This window comes from Aythya marila, assembly GCF_965140915.1.
Source record: "Aythya marila genome assembly, chromosome: 5".
NCBI classification, from domain to species: domain Eukaryota; kingdom Metazoa; phylum Chordata; class Aves; order Anseriformes; family Anatidae; genus Aythya; species Aythya marila.
In genome coordinates this window covers 62,129,556-62,144,304 of record NC_139046.1, presented here as the reverse complement: position 1 = coordinate 62,144,304, position 14,749 = coordinate 62,129,556, and the positions used below count along the sequence as shown (strand labels likewise).

The window sequence follows — 14,749 nt, the reverse complement described above, 5'->3', positions numbered from 1 at the left end:
ACAGCCATTGTTTTATTAATTCACCTACTGTTTTCAAATGGGAATCTGTCAAGACTCATAACAAAGTGTTTGGAAACCAGATGTTTTTCAATGTGTGAGATAGTGAAGCATAAACAATAGAAAGTACTATATACAAGCCGCAGAAATTTCAAAAACATTCACTTCAAAATCTCTTGCTCAAAAGGCTCTTTTTACATCACAAATAACCTAACTCTGGGATAACTCTGTGCTCTGCAACTTAAAAATAACGCTAACATAAGCTCTAGTCAGGCTGTCTGACAGCGGAACAGTTGCACGTAAACCTGTGATTAGGCAGTTTTGGTTATTGCCAAGAAGGCAGAGCACCTCTGAACTTGTGACCTGTTTCTCATGCAGGTGGTTTGTAAGTGCATTTTAACTTAGCCACTTCTTTTGTAACAGGCTTTGCTTCCCAGAATACTTTTGCATTTTGGTTATATAAGTTATATTAGGCTTTTTGTTTTAAAGTGTTACATATACGTTTTGAAAAACGTTGTTGAGAAGCAAATGGCTAAAACTGTGTCATGGCTTACATGAATACTTTCCTGCCTAGACAACCTAACACATTTAAAAATTTGCTTTTGTTGTCCTACTGTCAGAGAGAAATCTCTTTGAAAGAGATGGGAAATACTTAGAAACTCTTAACTGAGCTGATAAGAGATCAATTTGGAAATTCCAGGCCCACTGAAGAGAATGGTAAAACTTAAATGAATAGGAATAAAATTTTTTTGTTCTTGTGCTGAAGTAAAACCTTTGAGCCAAACATGAGTCTCAGAAGTGGGCTTGGATATGGCTATTCCATTTAGTGTTAAAGCTGTGATTTAACACTAAGAAGACCATCAAAGAAAGAACTGTAATTGTTCTTCCCTCAGGATATCTAAGATCATGATCTGGGACTCAGCAAAGAGAAACTTGACTTTTAAATTTACCAGGACTTGCATCAGGGCCTACATGCTGAATACTTCCAAATACTTCTCTTTGTGTTTCCCATCAGAGTAGTGGGGATGCAATTGTAACAAAACCATATTGAAGATAAGCTGATGCACAACAGAAAGGAAGCACACCATAGGGAAGTCACTTTGCCATCTATTATTAGCTGCTTGAGTAGCTATAACAACAGCAGTAATATTCAAGAACTATGCATAACTACAGTAAATATTTTGTAACTGTGTAGGAAATGTTTGAGTTTGATAAACTGGTGGCAAAGCTTTTATGGTTTGAATATGGTAAAATTATATAATTATTTTCACTCTGCCCATTAGTACCTATTTGTGGCTACAGTATGTTAGAAACATTGGTGTTAGGAGATTTCAACAAGGTATTTTATGCCTCATGCAAATCCTTTTTAAGAGAAGTATCATTATAGTCACCATGAAATAACTCCTGAGGTCATTCTGGATAACGAAGGAGTCAAATCACTCTCTTCACTTACATGGCGCTTTATTCATTTCACTTTTAGCGATGGTTCCAGACAACATGGTCAATAAGAAATGACATTTCCTAAATTGTTGAATCGATAGAGATGATAGTTACAAATTCCAGTTTATTTGATGTTCCCATGTCTGTCTTATGTTTCCAGTTCATTACAGTTGATATCAATATACGAATTGAGCTTGGTTTTGGTAATCTCTTTAGAGTATAGGAAATAAGTTTTTTATTAGGAGTATGTGGGTGTTCCTGTATTGTGTATACCATAGCCTATAGATTTTGTAGGTTTTCATACCTACAAATAACTATTGTGCTAGAGCACAGAAAGACAGTATGTTTTAAGAGCTTCAATTTGTAATTTTACTCTGGGACCTTTTACAACAATAACTGAGCTACTAAAATCGCTTGAATTGCTCTAATCCAACAAAGCAAAATACTAAGCTTACTGATCTGAATCACAGTTTGTTAGTTTGTACAGTCTAATTTGTTATCCATGTATGTAATTGTGCTTTTTGTTCTTAGAGCTGCTCCATGTGTAAAGAGAAGAAACCTGCTCACAGTCTCTGCACAAGCTGCAATAAGTGGTTGTGCAGCACATGTACAGAGGAACACAGACATGGCAATGAAACTGGAGACCGCTTCCTGTCTGTATCCCTGAAGGGCTGCACAGGTACTGAAGATATGCTTTGAAAGTCTAGGCTTGTTCTCATATGAGTTATTCAGTTGAGAATGGAGCACACACAGGTTCTGTGCTAGAGACATCATGTTCTGACTGAGTGTGACTTTAAAGTGTATATACACGTAAATGAGAGATTATGGGATTCTATATCACATTAGGTGTCTGAACTTGCCTTTGCCACAATCAGTAATCCATGTTATTTGAGAAATTCTGGATATTTGTTTCTCACAGAGACAGTCTGTTCCATGTACCTTTTCCATCTGTGGAGTGATGGGTTTTGGTTTGGTATGCTGCAAGACCAGTTGTCCTTGCCCTTCTGGTATTTCTGTGCCCAGCAGGAAACTGCCATAAAGCAATTCCCATGTTTTATGGACAAGGTGTGGGAGGGGAAGTCAGGCAGCAAAAGGCTGTGGCCTCTATAGGATGTTCCTTTCACAAACACGGAGTGAAGAACGTGCTTCCTGAGTGTGATCAGTGTATTGCTGTTAGCAAGCACAAATGAAACCCACTAGAAAATGTTTCATCACAATATAGTAATGATCCACAGAGAAGGGTCATCATCTCCTATTACTGCTCATTATTTACTTTATGTAAATACTGAGGAGTATGCTAACCTAAACTGAAGTAAGCAATTTGTAGTCTAAAACAAGAGTGTTGCAACTTTATAAAACTTTAGAAGAAGGAGGATAGAACAAGGAATAAACACAGGTGGGGCCTACTGCTTCTAATGTATTATTTTGACTGTAGGATAGAAGCTTATATTTTATTCTGATGAGGTTACACTTCCATAGTTGGTACCAACTGGTTAGAGTAAGAGAGATTTAAAACTTTGTTTATTATTCAAGAAAGATTTTTTTTTATCCACCCTAGATAAAGAAAATATAGGCTGTAGAAAATGATGACTCAAATGGTGTTTCAGAATTTAGGGCAACTGCAGTTTCCTTGTGCTTCAGGTGAAGTTCTTCTCAAGAAACTGACTTGGATAGTTGTGGTCAAGTTATCTGTTCCTAGGAAAAAAGACCCCTTCCCCTCCTTTTCTTTTTTTTTTTTTTTTTTCTCACACTTAGATAAGTAAAATGGCTTTGGTGTAGGGAAATTGAACCTTTTTTCTTGTTTTATATTAGCAAAAAAAAAAAAAAAAGTAATGTTTTCATTTGCAGTTTGTATAAATAAATGTTTTCTAAAGATCAATGCTTTGTTTAATTTCTCATGTGTTGTTCAAAAGTAACAGGATATTGTCTTAGCAAGGAAACTTTGAGAATGCAATCATGTACTTTTTTTTTTCCTTGTTCCTTTATAAATGCCTATCTGCTAGTAATGTTAATTAAACATTAATTAATGTTAATGTTTAATAATTAATGTTAATGTTAATAATTAATGTTAATGGTAATTAAACAAACAAACAAAAATCTGTTTCATATAATCCAATTGTTCCAGGATCTGAGTCTTTAGAGATAACACCAAGGTTTTCAATAAAATTATGTGAGAGGATGGCAACTGACTCTGAATGTCAATTCTTGTCAATGATACCACTGTTCTATGTTCCTCAGCAACTGAAGACGAGGCAAGTGAATTTTCCTTATTTTGTCCAATGCATGCTCAAGAGCCACTCAAGTTGTTCTGTGAGACCTGTGATATCCTTACATGCCACAGCTGCCTTCTGACAGAGCATAAAGAACACAGGTACCAGATATTGATTGCTTAATGTCTTTTTCATAATCCTCTATAAAAACGTAGTGAATATAGATTTAAGACTGTTCCATCTGTGTTTCTTGTCAGCTGAAATTGCAAACTCAGTTCCAGCTTCAAAGCCTCAGCAAACTCAGTTCAGCTGTCTTATGCCCAAGCAGCATACCATGTGGGTTACTGCCCTTACAGAATCGTACACTGGGCTCAGCAGTGTGTGCCTTCCCAACTGTATCATCTGCCAGATGTGGTGTATGCGTGTATCTCTTGAGTATGATCATGAGAAACTAGTTGCCAGTTGAACTCTACTTAGCATAATCCAATTACGTCTGTTGGTCTTTATCCAAGACATGATGACTGTAGCTTAGCTGGCTGTTTGTTAGCAGATGTGTGTGAGCCACGTAAGGAATTACCTATACACTGTGACAGACCTTTTGTGAGATGTGCCTGCCCCTTTGAAGACCAATAAAGTTTGGGATAGCTGTCACAGCATTTGCAGTAGGAAAGAAGCAGGGGATCATGTCCGGACTGACATGATCCCTTGACTGACTTGAACACACCAATTTCTTCAGCTTCAGGCATATAGCTTCTGCTTTCAAACACAGGAACCCAAAGTCAATCCGCAGGAATTATTTTTGGAAGAAGGCAGGAGAAATTTGAGAAGGGCTGTACCTGTGACTGTTAAAAATGAATTGTCTGGGTTACAGGGCCCAGTTCCTACTGCAAATGTACTGTAGGCAAAGCTGTTGGGTAGTTAGCAGTAGGCACAGACAAATAAAGGATAACCCTATTTGAGTATTCAGTGTACTGGTTTGGAAGCTCAGGTCTAGCTTAGCCACCTTTGAACAAGTTGTGCACTGTCCACTCCTTAATCAGCATGGACTGCAAACCTTCTGTAATGTAAATAATTCATTTTCAGGATGTCAAAGAATGTTTTTAAGCACAGATTTTTAAAATATTTAAACCTAGGCTTTCTGGTAATCCACCAGATATTTACAGTGACTTCTATTTCTTGAGTACATATATATATGCCTTTGTACTTGAACTATTCTACCAGGAAAAAAAAAAAGAGCTAAGATCTATGTTTAAGCCATGTATGAGCTGTGTCCAATAAAGAGTCCAGTAGACCAGTGTCTCCTTTCCTCTCACCATGGGATGTAGGATTTACAGATAAGGCAGAATGGATCCTCCGGAGATGCGCATCTGGCCAAGTCCTTAGTGGAGTCTGGCTGGAGAGAAACAAACTCTAGCCAAGGAACTTAATGGAGCAGCAGCTGAAATCTGGCAGTTTTGCTTAGTGATGCGTTGCGGCTGTAGTGACACTAGTTCCAGCAGTTCCCCTCTAACTTTTGTAATAGCAGCAAATGTAAGCAATGCTTTATTTGAGCCTGTAAAAGAAAAAAACAAGTCATGATGTAGCTTCTCAGTAGTTTCTTATCAGCAGAAAAGAACGTGGTGTGAAAACTTCCCCTTCTTTTGCAGGTTCAGACATCTTGATGAAGCTTTGCAAAATCAGAGAGCTATCCTGAAAAATGTCATAGCTAAAGTGGAAGAGAAAAAAAATGGAATTCAGGTTTCAGCTAAACAGATTGAAGACAGGTAATTGTTGTGTATTTTTCTCATGAAAATGAATGACAAGTAAGAGTGTTATTTTTCCTAAATAGAGTTTACTAGAGAAAAAAGCTGATGCTATATATTTTTTTCTTGGAGGGTAGGAAATATGAATATTCCAGTGCCCGACCACCCTCTGGGTGCAGAATCTTTCCCTAACCCCCAGCCTGACCCTCTCCTGTCCCAGCTCCATGCTGTCCCCTCGGGTCCTGTCGCTGTCCCCAAGAGCAGAGCTCAGCACCTGCCCCTCCACTCCCTCATGAGGGAGCTGCAGGTCGCCATGAGGCCTCCCCTCAGCCTGCTCTGCTCTGGGCTGAACAAACCAAGGGACCTCAGCTGCTCCTCATACGTCTTCCCCTCTAGACCCTTCATCATCTTTGTAGCCTTCCTTTGGACACTCTCTAGTAGTATTATGTCTGTCTTACGGTGTGGTGACCCAAATCAGCATTATCACATTTGAAGTGTGGGAGAACTTAAAGGAAATGCTGCAAATGGTGCTTTCACTGGAGTTCTTTGTCAACATTAGGTAACAAATAACTACCAAGCACTGAATAAAGGACATACCAGTTGGCTCATCCAGGGATATGTATCTCTTCCTCATAGGTTGCTTGAAGTAAAACACTTATACAAAAAAGTAGAAAATCAAATAAAAATGGCCAAGATGGTTTTGATAAATGAAATCAATAAACGAACAAACATCCTTCTTGAACAACTTGAAGTAAGTAAGGCTAGTTTCTTTTATACCCTGGGAAATTAAACTAAATTAAAATTAAATCCCAGTGCCAATGGAAGAATATAGATTGTGAATGTTATTGTCCCTTTGCTTATGTTTTCAAATATTCTTTTTATTGCAGGATTTTATTTGAAATCAATGGTTGACAAAGATTAATGATGAAGTGGCAAAATGTTTGCTTATCGTGTTATCCACATTTTCTAATACGGTTGCAGAGAATGTATGTGCACATTTTGAGTAATTGCAAAACAAGCCAGCTTTTGATTTTAATGTTTCATTTGTGAAAGATCTCTAGCACCACATTTAATATGTTTTGAAAATGATCTTCTGGTCTACTTTCTGTAAAAACAGCCTGCAGTTTTGACTCTTAAGTTTTTGCATGTCCAGTCGAAGAATATGTGATAGAAAAATACCCTGAGGAGGGTGGTATAGCCTCTATCTTTGTGGTCCCTAAATCATGAATTGCTGGAGACTGGAATACCATTCTGTGTGCTTGCAAACACTGCGTGCTTGCCCTCTGCTGACATTCTTCCTTAGGTCTCCTCTTTGTGTATTGTAATAGACAAGAAAGAGGTCCAGGTTCAGATTTGATCAAACGTTTACACCTTTCCTGTGTTACATTATTCTGCTAAACCAAGGCAAGAAGGCTGTAATTTATTCCTGAAGTCATTGTTCGTCTTGATTTGGATATGTCTGTTGAACAGGATTTGCTTTCTCTCTCTGATTGGTGCTTTAAAGAGACTATAACTAAGAGTGCCTATGTGTAACATAATTCCAATGATTGTATGCATTATGTGTGTCTGAAGGATGACAACTGTCTCCTACCTATTCCACATTATTAACAGAAAATCACAAGTGAAAGGAAGCAGAAATTGGAGCAGCAACTGCAAGGTGTTGTGGTTTTAAGCAGACAGGTTGAACATGTGCAGAACTTCACCAGTTGGGCAGTGTGCAGTAAAAACAGCATCCCATTTCTCTTCAGTAAAGAACTGGTAAGAGAAATACTTTCTCAATAAAGTGAAATTGCGCAGTACGTGTGATAACTGTTTTAAGAATTTAATGATTCTCAAATAAAATACTTTTTATAATCTTATAACTGTTAATAAAATCATAATCCTTTGATATGTCACCAGATTGTGTTTCAGATCCAGCGCTTGTTAGAGACAAATTGTAACACAGACGTAGGCCCTCCACTGAAGATCAGATTTACTTGGGATCCATCCTACTGGACTAAACAGCTGTCCAATTTTGGTACGAAAAATCTAGTGTTCTTTATTACGCAAGTGCCCAAAGGTATGCAAGACATACATAGACAATACGGTACTTTCCCCGAAGTGCTCTCTTCTTATTTGAGTTCTAGTTTTGGTCTTTCTGTCACAGCCGTAAAGCAATGCTATTGTGGCTGAAAACCTTCATGCTTTTCCCCTACTAAAAGACATCATTATACGTAATGATATGTATAATTTATATATATAATTATATATAATATAATATATCATAATATTATATAAATAATACATAATATGTATATAATATATACATATTACCCTATAAACATTGCCTATAAATGTAATCTGTAAATATCTTTTTTGATAATCTTAGAAAATCACAATGTAACAACACAGCTACTAGTTTAATTAAAACCCTGTACAAGGCTAAGTGGATAAACTTTTAACTAAAATTACTGAAAATATAGCATCACTGTCTACTAAACAACCTTGACTTTGCCTAATGTATTTGAATGCAGTTTTGTCCCAGGAAGCAGTAACTCTGCAACTACAGCCCTGTGAGTCTGGCAGTCCCATTAGGAGTATCCTGAGTGAAATGGATTACCTGCAGTGAGCCTTGTGCTGTTTCCTCTGCCTTACCCAGGGACAGCTGGCCTCAGCTATGCTTATGCTCCTCAGAGTGCGATGCTAACAGATACTCTTTTAGTATCTCAGTGGCCCTGGGACCTGAACAGTGTTTAAGATGCTTGCGATTAATGGGCACAAAGATGGCTTTAAGCCTTTTTCTGTGTAATATTGACAATATTATTTATGTAACGAATGCACATACTTTCAGCTTGTTTCCCAGCAACTATGAATTTTCCAACTGCTGCGAGTTTTTACAGTAAATTTAGTTTGGTAGGTAGATCAATGTTATAAAGGGTTGGTTCTCATCCCATTTTCAGTTATTTAAAACCTTTTAGTTTACCCCTTTTAGGGTAAAACAATAGCAAAAGTATTGCAGAGAATAATCTTCTCTTGGCTAAAAGCGTGGATAAGATTGGTTCCTAGGTCATTTCTATTTATAGCTTTTATGATTCTCTTGTATATAACATCAATCTCTTTTATTTTGCTCACTTTCACCCTGAAAGCAGTCTTTTGTACCCGTGCTTGTGGATGAGAAAATGTGCTCAGAGTTTAGTAAAAAATGAAAGTATAAGCCATATTCATCAGTTAAAATAATGTAAGTTGAGGGTAATTTTTCAAAGCATTTGCTGGTATTTCAATCATGAGTTCCATGGACATTAGAGGGAGTTTAGTATTATTTTAAATCACTGAAAAATCTTGAAAAATTTATGTTGGAGGTATATTGAAGGACTGCTTGAATAGGATATGAGCCCTTTTATATTTGAATTGAAGAAAAGCGAATGGCAGTCATTTACAATTTTTATTGCGTAAATTTATGAAGATTTTAGGAGTGAGCAAGTTTACTGTTTTGTTTTGTTTTCTTTTCCAGGAGCTTTCACTATGGAAGGTGGACACATTTCTCATTCAGATGTGCTACTCTATGGAAATGTGCAAGGATTACAGACATCCTTGTATCACGGACACTATTCCCCAGCATCACAGCTGGAGCCTGTGAATAGCCAGCCACATCAGTTTCCACCTGCAGTTCAGTGTCCTATGCCCATGTGTTGCTCACACTGCCTCAGTGTCCCTCATCCAAACAAAGCTCAGCCTTCTCATCAAAACATAAACCGCCACCAAAATTTTCAACATCCCGAACTGCATCAGCAGCAGTTTCCTCTGCAGTACAGCATGCAGCAGCGTGACAAAGAGCAAAGGGATGTTCCCCCGCCTCTGAAGTTAACGCAGCCTGGGCTGGAGCAACAGTCACGATCAGAGTCAGAGAATACATCAGGGAAGATGGGAAAGCATTTACCACCCCAGCAGCTGCAGCAGACTGCACCTCTGGGTTATGCTGTTGTATCACATGAGGCTCAGCAAGTTCACACAAGCCATCCACAGTCATTCCGCACACAGACTGCTTTGCAAACATCAACTGTGCAAGTGCAGCTTGGCCATCTTCAGAAGATAAAGTCTAACCACTTGCAGCAGCCACCACAGCAGCAGCAGCTGCCTCCAGCATCACCACTGTCAGGTCAGAATGAGAACACCCACAAACAAGTCATCCAGCAGAGCCTGGACATAATGCACCACCAGTTTGAACTGGAGGAAATGAAAAAGGATCTGGAACTTCTTCTCCAGGCCCAAGGACAGTCCAGCTTCCAGCTGAACCAACCCAAGCCAGCTCAGCATGTTCAACAAACCATAGTTGGTCAGATCAATTACATAGTGAGGCAGCCAGCCCCGGTTCAGCAGCAAATCCAAGACGAATCTCCAGTAAGTTCTCTGAAAGTTCTTTCCTATTTCTTTTAGTCAATGTAAGCTCAGAAATGGGGAAAAAACACCTTTGAGATTTCAAGCAGATTGAACTTTGTTGTCTTTTTTTCTACGTTAGAAATCAGAAGTTTCATGTCTCATAGAGATCTGTCCAAAACTTCCTGTAAAGTGCTGCATAAACAACCTGGATCCCAAATATTTGAATCTGTAAATAGACAAGGCAAGCAGCAGGTGGGAGAATAAAAGCATCATCATTCCCTCTTTGTGTGTAGGTAACTGAAGGACAGAAAAATTGAATAACTGGCTTTACTTTTATAGCAAAGAAGGAATAAAACCTGTCTTCTGAATCCCAATCCAGAGTTTCTGCCTTTGCAAAAGGAACAATTGCTTGGTGGTGGGCATACAAACTCTGTAAGGAAGATAAGGTGGCACAATAAAGTGGCTTTAAGACTCATTCAAAACAGTTAGAATTGCCTTGGAAAGGTGGTTGAAATTTCCCATTCTGTAAGTCCTGTGGAGTTCCCACCCCAAATGACTCTCAGTGGCTTAGATTTAGGAGCAAACAACAGGTTTTGGGGATAGCTGTACATTTCAGTAGCTTTATTGATCTTTTTCCATGAATGTTTGAGATAGATAAATATCTCTCTTTTCATTTATCTCTCTAGCTGGATTTACTTTTAACATCTTTGCTTTAGAGTCCTTCCAGACTTTTCATATTGTGTATGTTGTGTTTATGTGAGTTTACCACTTTTTTTTTTTTAAACTGAGATTTTGAAAACACTAATTCTTAATTTTGATTTGTAGGTCTGTGAGAGTTCCCCTGAACTTGATGTCCAGAAGCCTGTAGTTCCTCTTGACAGAAGTGATATTCCCTCCCTGTCACAGTCATTAGATGAAGAAGCCAGTGTCAGCAGCCACTCCCCTGAATCAACATTGCAACAATCAGCTTACAACCCAGTGAGAAAGGTATAAAGAACTATTTTTTTTAAATAAATGTTTGGGATAGAAAACATGTTTTCATAATATTGAGTATAATGTGTCATTTGAATTTGCAATTAAGGTGAAAAAATAAAATACAGTAAAAGTTGACAAAATAGCTTGTAAATCTTAGAAGACAGCCATAGCCTAATCTAGTGTGCATCCCCCAGTAACATGTCTATGCACTGTACTGTATGTACACAGGTGGCAGATCAGCAACTGTTCTATAAAGTGGTTTAGTGGGTGACAGTGGTAGTTGGGTGATGGTTGGACCAGATGACCTTGGAGGTCTTTTCCAACCTTCATGATTCTATGATTTTATAAGCTAGTAATTGCTAGTGCGATGCTAGTAGCACTTGCATTTGAAAAAGGAGTCAGGGATTCCGATGAAGTCCTGAAAAGCATCCTTCAAAATACTTGCAAGGAAATAGCAACACTAATTGTTATAGAAATTGTGGTTTTGAAAGGGATATGATTTTTTTTATACTCTCTTTGCTTGTGCATAAGCAGAAAAATAATAAATTTCTATATCTCTAGAATATTTTAGCACATACTACTGACCCTTCCACTCACTGGTAATCCCCAACTATTGAAAAAATCAGCCAAAACAGGAGAACTCATCTTTATCAGTAGATCCTTGCTGGCTCTGGGTACCACCTGTGCATTTGTGGCAGGCAAAAACTCCCTTTTTACGTTGCTGAAAATATCCCGAACATGTTCTGGTTGCTCAAAACTGTTTGGTACTTCTGTGCGTGACTCATGTTCTGTACCATGTCGAAGTCTTTCATGACTATTTTTTCTTGGAATTGATGCATGGAATATTGTGGAAGAACTTGTCTTTCCTAACCCAAAGAAAGAAGTTATTTTATACTGTTTTTGTGTGTAGCTTGTTGATCCAACATATTTATGATGCAACATTGCGGGAGATCCTTTTGGGAATTGCAGAGACAGAAAGGTAATGATTACTGAAGGTATGGAAGCAGCATGCAAATCAAATTTGGAAGCCAGAATGAAATCTGCAATTGCTAACTTAATCCTGTAAATGCGATGACATTTCTGGATCAGGCTGGTGGGATCACAACATTACGATATGATGGTCTTTGGCGCTGAACTTTCACATGTGGGAGCAGATCTCTCTCAGCCTCTGAAGACAGAGCACGGGACTGAGGAAAGCTATGCAAATTTTCAACGAAAGGCCTACCTTTACCTTAGGAAATGACTGAAAGTATAAGATGTTTAAGGTGTAAGGAAGACCCTGAAAATGAACACACATTTTTCTTGTAATGCAGACACACCTTCAAAGTTATTTCTGAAAATAAACGGAAATGCTAAGCAACTAACTTTCAAGGGCTCTTTCTACATGCATGTTGAAGAAGCAATCCATGTCTTCTGTACCTGCAAAGGAAGGTTTCTTCCAACAGCTGAAGTGAAAAAAGTCAGAAAAGGGAAGAAAATTGAAGCACATGTGCAAGAGAGAGTCTATTGTAGTTTGATGGGGAAAGGAGGTTTTTTTTTTTTTTTTTTTTTTTAAAAAAAAAGGAAGAAATAAAAAATAAGGAAGAAATGCTTATTGTTTGCTGTACAAGCTAAGAAGGCAGCAAGAGAAAGGAAAAAAAATGGATTTTTTTTTTTTTTTTTCCTAGTGGTACTGAGAAGTGCATGCTCTTGTGCAGAAATCACATGTCTCTACAGTTTTTACTGGTTTCTTGGAATATCTTCAAGAAATGAGGACACTCAACAGCTTCAGTACCACCCATATTTGTTTGTATATATCTTTTCTAATGAGCTGTTTGGGGTGAAGTCACAATATCCTGACAGCTCTGGAAATGGCTGATTAGAAATAATGAAGGAAAACCACAATAAGGAAAACTTGAAATAACTTTTCCATGAATGCTGTTTAAAGGTATCTGACTGCTTTTGCTAGAATAAACTAGAATAGTTTATAACTAGAATAAAGCTAAGTTTAAATGGGAGATTTGTTCTTATTTAAGAATAAGGGAATATGTCTATTTTTTATCATCTCTGTTTCACCTATTTAAATGTTTCCACACTTGTCTTCAGACAAAAAAAAAAAAAAATCCATATATGTGTCTATCCATTTATTCTTGTATGGCCTGTATTCAGAACATTTTGTCTCACATGTTCTTGGAGGACATGGAGAAATCTGAATGTGAAGTCAAAAATACTACACTTGGAAAACATGGTAGAGAAAATGGCTAAAGAAACCTCTTGCTACCAGGAGGAAATTTGCATTCTGTGTTTTGGAGAATAATCATTGTTGGACCTCTTGGCTTCGTTCTGCAGTTTTTGCTGAACTCTGGCACCCTTCATTGTGTGCAACATTCCTAGTGGAGCAGGTAATTCCCTGGCTGATGAGATTCTTTCATTAAAGAGAAAGTGGTGTGAACCAGAATGTAGCAACACTCAGAATTAATTGATCAGTGATGTATTTGCCAAGATCTGTCAAAAAATAAAAGTTTCCATTAGTCCAGCGATTTTCTTTATTTTGGAGAGGTAAAAGGCTTGATTGCTTTTGTAAATAAACATCTCTGTTTTAATTGTGAAATGTGCTTACACCATACATTTGGTATTACAGACTGATAACTAGTTGAATTGTCTGAATATGGGATCGTGTTCATGTGTGAAGTGATACAGAACAGATGCTATTAATAGCTTGGGATCACAACATCACCCAAATGGGGAAACCACAAGTGCGTTATTCAGATCATCCCAGACAAGTGCTAGTGCAGCCGTTACACCACAGTGCAAGGCACTCATATGCCCCGAGCGCCTTTGATTTCAGAGACGCCTGTTTGAGTTGTTCCGATGAGTAGTTTTCTGTCCCTCACAGTTAAAGCTGATTATTGATAAACAAAAGTAGAGAAGCAATGATGAAACACTTCATACACTTGTAAAATATCCTCAGGTTTTATGTTTCAGCGTCTGTCAAAAATTAAATCCAGCTTTATCGAATGGACAGAATTTTGGTTTTCTAGTGGTATAGTGGTAGGGATATGTAGTCAGTGTCTAGCAGAAATATTGAATTGCAAGTCATTGAATTGTTATGTTGCCGTATGAAGGAATGAGCTCTCAGATTCACAATTTTGTGAAGGTTACCAACCTTCTACAGGGATATGGCCTACCTGTTGCTTTTACGTAGTATGCTGTTGAGTTATTCATTTGCACACAGGACTGGAGAGATCATCTATTCTAAAGCACAGGCAAGAATAAAAAGATATTTTTTTTTTTGGCCAAATTATGTTTTCAGGAGTAATAAAGGGTGTATGGTCCTTGTTTTGCATATCTGTATCTAATTGTCATTGTGGCTGTGATGAGCAAGAGGTCTAAAGGCTGTACCTAGCATATGAGGAAACATAATTACTGTATATCTACAACAAAATTATAGTTTAAGGCTGAAGTACTGCTGCAACAGACTCCATCGTTGCAGAGCTAGCTGGATCTCTCTCCTCCTTAGACTTTAAGCGCATCCCCTTTAGTTAGAACCAGGGCTTGTACTTCTGGGAGGGAGGATTACTTATCTTGTCCTTCTGCTGGATTGGGTCCTGGGCTGTGGTACACTCTGTACCATACTTACTCATCCTAAAAACATAACAGGCTTTGGCACTCATGGTTCTGCCCTTTTGAAAACTGCAATCATGATAGCATCTGTCAAACTACGGTTTATGTTTCTCAGCAAACTTTGAGAGTTTCTTCCCTCGAGCTGTCATTTCACCTTCTGCTTAAAATAAATCTGAATATGCCATACGCTGTATTTGTAAATTATTACTGAAGAGCTGTATCTACTCAGATTCCTCCCAGCCGTTTCCTTCTGAAGCTGTAAAGTGATTATTGGTCTTCTCAGTGTCTTTGTTTTGTGGAAGCCATTCTGTACTTTGGTCTTTTTATCTTTGGCCCTCTTTTCTATATTTTGTTCTTTTGATAAATCCCTTTTGAGACAGGATGACCAGAATTAGTATTCAAGATACAAGAACAAGTGAAACATAT

General features: G+C 37.9%; 1 protein-coding gene across 5 annotated transcripts in view; it reads left to right on the top strand.

Annotated features, from left to right (window-relative positions):
* TRIM66 (tripartite motif containing 66) overlaps positions 1-14,749 on the top strand; it is a 44,594-nt gene that overhangs the window by 12,442 nt on the left and 17,403 nt on the right. For 4 of the 5 annotated variants that reach the window (XM_082762510.1, XM_082762511.1, XM_082762512.1 and 1 more), the window contains 8 exons: positions 1,969-2,116; positions 3,676-3,808; positions 5,294-5,410; positions 6,026-6,140; positions 7,001-7,147; positions 7,289-7,406; positions 8,880-9,766; positions 10,571-10,732. In XM_082762510.1, the coding sequence (XP_082618636.1) occupies positions 1,969-2,116; positions 3,676-3,808; positions 5,294-5,410; positions 6,026-6,140; positions 7,001-7,147; positions 7,289-7,406; positions 8,880-9,766; positions 10,571-10,732 (1,827 nt within the window). The remainder of the gene's footprint in view (positions 1-1,968; positions 2,117-3,675; positions 3,809-5,293; positions 5,411-6,025; positions 6,141-7,000; positions 7,148-7,288; positions 7,407-8,879; positions 9,767-10,570; positions 10,733-14,749) is intronic. The other variant, XM_082762509.1, reaches the window with a different exon arrangement.